Source organism: Myotis brandtii, unplaced genomic scaffold (assembly GCF_000412655.1).
Source record: "Myotis brandtii unplaced genomic scaffold, ASM41265v1 scaffold132, whole genome shotgun sequence".
Lineage (NCBI taxonomy): Eukaryota > Metazoa > Chordata > Mammalia > Chiroptera > Vespertilionidae > Myotis > Myotis brandtii.
In genome coordinates, this window is record NW_005354673.1 from 5,005,574 (window position 1) to 5,013,748 (window position 8,175).

Genomic DNA, 8,175 nt, shown 5'->3' on the forward strand with positions numbered 1-8,175 from the left:
GCGTCCTCAGGTGCCCGCCCCTTTCCGCGCGCGCCGGAGCCTCCGTACCTCTGCACTTTACTTTCGTAGCTCCTCTGAGTCTGTGTGCTCTTCTCTTTCCTTCTAGTTGTAGAATTTCCACTCAGCCAGCCTTCCTGTGGTTCTGGATGATGACCGTTCTGTCTTTTAGTTGTATTTTTGAAGTTGTTGTCGGAGGCAGCAATTTCCGGTGTTTTCCTATGCCGCCATCTTGGTCTCTCTGGATCTGTCTTATTCCTCTTAATGGCTGAATGTTGATAGCACAGATATCTCATAGTTTATCATAGTTTATTTAGCTGTGCTCATGGGCATTCAGCTTGTGCTAATTTTTTAGCTAATTTTTAATGTCACTTCATCTCCCTGTTCCTCTGTTTTGCTTCGACTGGTCCATCCACCTTATTACTTAGCTTCTGGCAAGGCACAGTGGAGAAAGGACACAAAACGACTGAATTATTATTGAGCATTTTGGGCTTTTATTTTAATGAGGTTACTCAGGTGCCAGCGGTGTCTTGGTTGCCATGTGTGAAAGGCATTATCCTGCCAGAAGGTTGCGGTGATCAAGGAGCTCAGGAAACAGGCGAAGAATTTACTAAGTGCCCCCTGGTGTGGCACGGTTAGGTGTGGTGATTCAGAGCACTCATTTTGAATCCCCGCTCTCCCACCTTGGTCAAGTTTCTTAACTTCCGAAAGCCCTATTTGCCTGATCCAGACATTGGGGATGTAATGGGACCTACTCCAGAGGTGTTTGTTTGTTTGTTTGATGGGTTAAATAAAATAATGCACATGAAGTGTTTTCCAGTGCCTACTTCAAAGGAAGCAGCCATACTGTGGTAGTGATCATTATTATCAACCCTTAATTACGTGTGGTATCATTATCCCATTTTATAGTACAGGATATTGAACCCAAGAGAGTTGGCTAACTTGCCCAAAGTCACACAGCCATTAAATTCCAGGCCTGTTTTACTTCAGGTGGCATATCGGAAATTAATGTCCTTGAAGGGCAGAGAGATTGTGCCTATCACTGCTTTCCTCCTAGCACTTAGCTCGTGTCCTGCACATAGTTGGCATTCACATATTTGTTGTTAAATGAAATAAAGGGAATTTTGCTACACCCGTTGGAGACATGCAAATGGCTGACGTTGCCGAGTGTTTCCCCTACTACCTTCTGCCCGTCCCCAGGCTTTGACTGAGGATGGTGACGTAAATAAAGCGCTTTGGTGCATGTATCACTTGGCTCAACCCTGTGGTTTCCCAATAATAGGCTTACGATGCTAGACCTTGATCCAGAAGATCCAAAGATCAGGATAAACCTTTTCCCCTTGCACAGTAAAGCCGCCGAAAGTTGATATTCTCTGTGGAGAATTGTGAAGATTTTTCTGAGGTAAAAGTTAGGGGATCACATGTTCATACAGTTCTATTCTCTTTCACTCACACACCTCATTCTCTTAGCCCTCATTCCTGTCTCATGGACATTTCAGTGTTTCTAGTAAAAAAAAAAAAAAAGGTTTTAATTAGCTCCTTATTTTTAACCTTCCCCTAAGACTTATGTTTTGCTTATATTGTGTATGTAGCATATGAATGTGTGTGTGTATGTTTGTCTGCATGTCCCCCAAATGGGCTGTTTCCTTTTACCATCTTGGTTTCCTCATTCCCACCTGCTCTTTCCTTGTAGGTGTCTGGACAGGAAGACTTCTCCCATCAGCTTTACCAGAGGAAGCTGCAGGCCCCACTATGGCCCAGTGCCCTGGGCATCACTGATGGCTGTCAGTATGTCACCTCCTGTCATCCCAAGAGATCAGGTGAGCATGCGCCATGTTCTTGGTGGCTGTGCCTTCATGCCCGTTTTGGGAGAGAGCTGGCACCTCCATGACAGGAAAGCCTAATTGTCTTAGCAAGGTCTTTGTTTTTCTCACTGTCCTCATGGTCACCCAATGGTTCTACAACTTCAAGTCGTAGCTGTTGGAACATCTCCTTGTCTTCTGAGCCAGATTTCCCCTGTCCCGTTGCTGGGAGCTTCTTGATATTAAGGAGGGCTCAACATGTGGCTCCTCTTCTTTTCTTTTACCCTGTGGCTTTTCCTGGTTTACAGAGAGACGTAAATATAGCCGAGACTTCCTGCTACGTTTCCGCTTCTGCAGTATTGCCTGTCAGCGACCAGTAGGACTGGTTCTTATGGAAGGAGTGACAGATACTAAGCCAGGTAATGGGAACTAAGTTGTTTTATTTTTAAAACCTCTTTACCCCTGATATTTGTCAATTATATGATTTCTCAATCTTTCCTCGGCATAATTCTTAGAGGTCAGCTTCTGATTATAAGTAGGCCTAGAAGGAAGGTCAGTGGAGTTTAGTGGCCAAACACATGCATTGATGTGCAGTGTCATGAGAACATGGACCAGGAATCAAGGCCTGGGTTCTAACCAGCTCTGAGACCTTAAGGAAGCTGTTACCCTTTTTAGGCTAAAGTGCTACTAACTAGCACGTAGACAGCATATATGGGAGAGAAGATTCACGTGCTAGGGCTTTGAGAATCAAAAGGTGACAGTAGCCTTGGCTGTAAATAAAAAGTTAGTCCTACTGAGAACTTCCAGACTGAACGTAGCAGAGCATACTTGACATTCTACTCTTCTCGACTGTGAAACCACTTTGAAGCAACAAGGAAAATGGAATAAAGAAACGTAAACTCCATTTTTAAGAAAAGATCTAAGGTATCTGAAACCATAAACCACACACAGTGCAGTGGCTGTGAGAAGCACTGGAGATCATGCAGGGGTGTTGGAGGAAGTGTGGAGAGATTTATCTGTGAGGCGTATGGATTCCAAAAGAACCAGCACAGTGCCTTCCTCCAAGGTGAGTAGCGTACCTGAGGCACCAGACCAAAATCCTTGTTTCATCAATAAGGAAAGGATGCCCAGGCGGTGATAGGACATTATCTCAACCTGTTTTAGTCCTAAGAGGCAGTGGATGGAAGACTGATGAAAGAATCAAGCATATTTGCATCGAGCAGTCTAAATGGCGGGGGGTGGTATTCAGGGCTACATATCTTTTGCCTAGGGAGAAACAAAGATTAAAAGGACTCATACACACCCTGTGTCATAAGGAAAATTCTTTTACTTGGGATGCATATTTAATTCTCTTATATAAACTTTGTATAAATAACTGGTAGTGAAACCTCAGCTAATTCAAAGCTGGGCTGCTCAGAAGAAACCAGCATGAGATCTGCACTAAAATACTAAAAGAAAAAAAGGTGGAAGGAACAGGAAAAATGAAAGGCAGATAAAGAATCCTTACTTCAAAGTTAAAAATTCTTGCATGGAGCATATGGAAATTATAATTATTTTTCCATGAATAAAAATATGAAGCAATTGCCTTTATAAAATAAGAGCACAAAAATAAAACCATTGCCTTTTAGACATAAGTTCAGGCACATGGCAAGACATCAGAAGATGAAATGTAAGCTGCAGAGCTGAGGAAAGAAATGGAATAAAAGATTTAAAAATCACATAAAATGAAGACAAAATTGGATACAGCATAAGAAAGAATAGATGTTGCTGAAAACAAGATGAGATAGGCAAAGAGGAGTGGGGGGGGGAGCAAATAACAAGAAAGTAAAAGGATAAAAAGGACTAGAGAGAAATGGCAGTAGTGAAAGATAAGGCAAGGCAACATAATTGGAGTTAACAAAGAAGAAAACCAATATAATGGCACAAAAGGAATATTTAAAGGTGTGATTCAGGGAAGATTTTCCAAAGATGAAAAGATCTGAATCTTCAGATTGAGAGGATATGCCATGTCTCAGTAAAAAAATGATATAGGAGAAGCAACACTAACTTCCTAGTGAAGTTACCGGAAGTCAAAGAAAAAAGAATCCTTTGGACAGTTGCACCAAAAAGATCGGGCTACTTCTAAGAATAAAAATAATGAGGTTGGCGTCTGATTTCTTAACATTAACATTCACCTCTAGAAGATGGGAGCAAAGCTTCAAGGAAAGAAGGTATGGCTCATGAATTTTATATTCTTCCGAAGCCTTTCTTGAAGAGATGCCAGAAGACAACCAAGCAGTGACTGGAAAAAAAACTGTAGTAAAAGGACTGGTGGTAAGCAATGAATTTATTTTTTTCTTGTTGGGATTTAATTTAAATTGGCATTTTGCACAGAGCAGCAAACACTTCAATGGCTCAGTTATTTTAATTGCAAAGGTAAATGTATTATTACAACTGTAGCAACATATAATAATGATGATGATGGCGTGTGTTGGAACTGGGATAGGGCTTGTATCAGTTGAGCTCAGGCAGGGAAGCAGGGGCTCAGTGTTTTAAGATGATAAAATCCTAAGGTTAAACAGTTGTAGGATCCCACATAGGCAATTTTATGTTAAGAATAGGCTATTTTTTAAAAAAAAATTCATGCTATACTTGAAGCATAAAATAAATACTTCAGTTTTAACAAAATTAAAACCAAGAATCTTTTAAAATACATACTGACAATCACTTTGTAAGTAGAATCATTATATAGGGGGGAAATACCCAGTTCACTAACAATGCAAAATAATAACAGTATTTTCAAAATTGAGATTAGCCCTGGCTGGTGTGTTCAGTGGTTAGAACATGGGTCTGCACACTGAGGGGTTGTGGGTTTGATTCCCAGTCAAGGACAGGTACCTGGGTTGTGATTCCCTCCCCACTTCTGGTTGGGCATGTGCAGGAGGCAACTAATTGATGTATCTCTCTCACATTGATGTTTTTCTCTTCCCCCTCTTCCCTCCCTTTCACTCTCTCTAAAATTTAGTCTAAATGGAAAAATATCCTCAGGTGAGGATTTAAAAAAGTTGAGATCAAATTTGGGTAAACACACCCATTCACCATATACTGTGAACATGCCCCCACCTAGGGCTGAATAGGCTTCTGCTGAATCTCTTTTAAAGACTCCAAATCTGAATAGCTACCACCATTTTTAGACCATGAATAGAAAGACTGAAGTGCAGTACAATGAGATCATAGTGTGTGATCTTTTTTTTAGAGGATATGTTTAAATCAGCGGTCGCCAACTGGTGGTCCGTGAGGCCCAAAAGGTTGGTGACCGCTGGTTTAAATATCCTACTGAATAATGTTTCCAGTCCAATACCAGAGTCATCCAAGCCACTGTGCACATCAAATCTTGTCAACTTGACTCTGACAATGACTTTAATGAGAAGCATCTGAGTTGCAAAAGGAACTGCAGTGCTAGGTAGTGATGCTGTAACTTACTCACAAGTTGACATTGCGTCGCACTGGAGCGTTCTACATCACCCAGGTTGTGTAATAAACATTGTGGCCTTTCCCAAAGTGGCTCGGTTGGTTGAACGTCAACCTGTGCCCTGAAGGGGTCGATTTCCAGTCAGGGCACATGCCTGGGTTGCGGGTTCCATCCCTGGTCAGGGTGCATGCAGGAGGCAGCTGATTCATATTTCTCACATCAATGTTTCTCTCTTCCTCTCTCTCTAAGATAAATAAAAACATATTTAAAACAAACATTGTGATTCCCTTTGTGAGGGAATAATTAATACGAAGGGAATCTAAATTTTAAGTTCCCCTCTTACTTATTTTTTGAATTATTTATCTTCCCAATGTGGTTCATAAAGACGCTGAAAGGGGTTACTATGTTTTCTTTCTAATGAGTGCTTGCATATTTACATTAACTCTGGAGCTTTGAACTTACATTGAACCCTTCAGGTCTTTTATCACTTAACCACAAACTATGTGCCCAATTAAGTGCATTATATGAAAAAACAATTATTAATAGGTGATATTCATAAACCACTATTTACAAACTGACCAGAGGGCCATAGAGCAAAAGCTGTCTGATCAGTTTCTAACCAGGAAAGTTCTGAATCCAGCTTCTCCTCTAGCCCATGCATGGCACAATTTATTATCCCCTTCCCTGGTACTTGCAGAAGAACTTACTTGCTTGGCTTCCACTTGCTTACTTGGTGCTGAATGGGCCCAGAAGATGTTGCAGCACAGGTAGAGGCAGGCCCATGTGCTGGTGCTGCCTGTGCACAGTGCTGCATGGACAGAGCCTGGGGTTGAGGGAAACCATTTTCAATGTCCTGCTGGTCAGTGATTTTTCTGGCATATCATAATGATAAAGGATGTGACTCAAAATGAAGATATTAGTGTTGTGAATATTTATGCTCCAAATAACATTACATCCACAATCACAACATGAAACTTCAGGATTTAACAAGGAATAATAGTCAGAAAATAACTAATGGAAAAGGTTTTAACTCATCTTTCTTACTCTGTAACAGATGAAGTAGATAAAAGATAACTAAAAATATAGAAGACTTAAGTAACATGTTATAAGGTAAATCTGATTGGTACATATCAAACTCTGAACACTGAAAGCAGAGCAAAGACATCTTTTTGAGTATCCATAGGAGATTCTTAAGAGTTAACCATATATTAGACCAGTGGTCGCCAACCGGTGGTCTGTGGACCACTGGTGGTCCATGAGGTCTGAAAGATTGGTGACCGCTGTATTAGACCACCTAAAAAACCTTAATCAATTTTAAACAGTAAAATAGTATTGTCAACTTTCTCTGATCACACATGCAATAAAAATAGAAATGAAAAAAAATACTACTGCTTGAACATTTAAAAAATTTAAAAAAACTTTTAAGTCAAAGGGAAAATTTAAACTGAAACTGCAGTATATCTAAAAATAATAATGAAAATACCATATATTTTTAGGATTATAGCTGGAACCGTTCAATGAAAAAAAATAGAATAATATAGAATATTTAGAATCACAGAATTATATTAATAAAAAAGATGGAAGTAAGTACATTAAGCATCCAACGTAAGAAGTTAGAAAAAGCCATAACCGGTTTGGCTCAGTGGATAGAGCGTCAGCCTGCGGACTGAATGGTCCCAGGTTCGATTCCGGTCAAGGGCATGTATCTTGGTTGCGGGCACATCCCCAGTAGGGGGTGTGTAGGAGGCAGCTGATCGATGTTTCTCTCTCATCGATGTTTCTAACTCTCTATCCCTCTTCCTTCCTCTCTGTAAAAAAATCAATAAAATATATTTAAAAAAAAAAGTTAGAAAAAAGAAAAAACTGAACAAAAGCAGAAGGAAAGAAGGTAAAAATAATTTAGAAAACAGAAAAATAGAACTAGTAAACGTTAAGAGTTGATGGTTTGGGTGAAAAACAGCTGTCAATTAGATAAGCCCATTTGCTGACCTATTTAAGGAGTAGGCAAAAGTGTCCAGATGCACAGGAATTAATCCTATATAATAAAAGCCTAATATGCTAAGTGTCTGGTGTTCATCATTCAACCAATCAAAGTGTAATATGCTAATGACATGCTAAGGCCGCTCAACTGCTCGCTATGACGTGCACTGACCACCAGGGGGAAGACGCTCTGACCAGTAGATTAGCTTGCTGCTGGAGTCTGGCCAATAGGGACAGAGCGAGACTGGCTGGACACACCCTGGAGCCCTCCCACAGTCCCTCCCCAGCTAGCCAACCTCCAGCGTCCTTCCCCGGCCCCAATCACGCACTGGTTGGGTCCCTCGGCCTGGCCTGCACCCTCACAATCTGGGACCCCTTGGGAGATGTCGGAGAGCTGGTTTTCGGCCTGATTCCTCAGGCCAGGCCGAGGGACCTCTAGTAGGATTATAAGGGGGTTCTTTGCTCAACTAAGTGCAAAGAAATTGAAAACTTAGCTGCAAATACTAATTTTAGAAAGTAATTTACTAAAAAGAGATTGCAGGAGAGAGAGAATCTAAATAAATTACCACAGAAGGAAAAAAGTTTAAAAAGTTTTCTGAGTTGCAGTCCCAGAAAAACATCAGGCTCAGATTGATAGGAGAATGTCATTAAACCTTTCAAAGAACTTATAATTCTACTACTACTTAAATTGTTACAGAATACAGAGGAAGAATGGGGCCAAGTTATTTTATGAAGCAAGTATTTTGACACCAACACCTGACAATTACACAAAAAAGGAAAACTACAGACTAATATTCTCCCTTATGAATATTGATACAAAAAATTTAAATAAAAGATCAGGAAACAGAATCTAGCAGCACATTTAAAGAGCAATAGATCATGACCAAATGGAGTCGATCAGAAATATAAAGTTAGTTTGATATTCAAAGTCTCTTTATATAATTT

General features: G+C 40.3%; 1 protein-coding gene across 1 annotated transcript in view; it reads left to right on the top strand.

The window, feature by feature from the left end:
* The window catches only part of ANGEL1 (angel homolog 1 (Drosophila)), a 20,617-nt gene that overhangs the window by 7,544 nt on the left and 4,898 nt on the right, over positions 1-8,175 (top strand). Inside the window, exons 6-7 of the mRNA XM_005860176.2 lie at positions 1,691-1,817; positions 2,108-2,218. Of these exons, the coding sequence (XP_005860238.1) occupies positions 1,691-1,817; positions 2,108-2,218 (238 nt within the window). The remainder of the gene's footprint in view (positions 1-1,690; positions 1,818-2,107; positions 2,219-8,175) is intronic.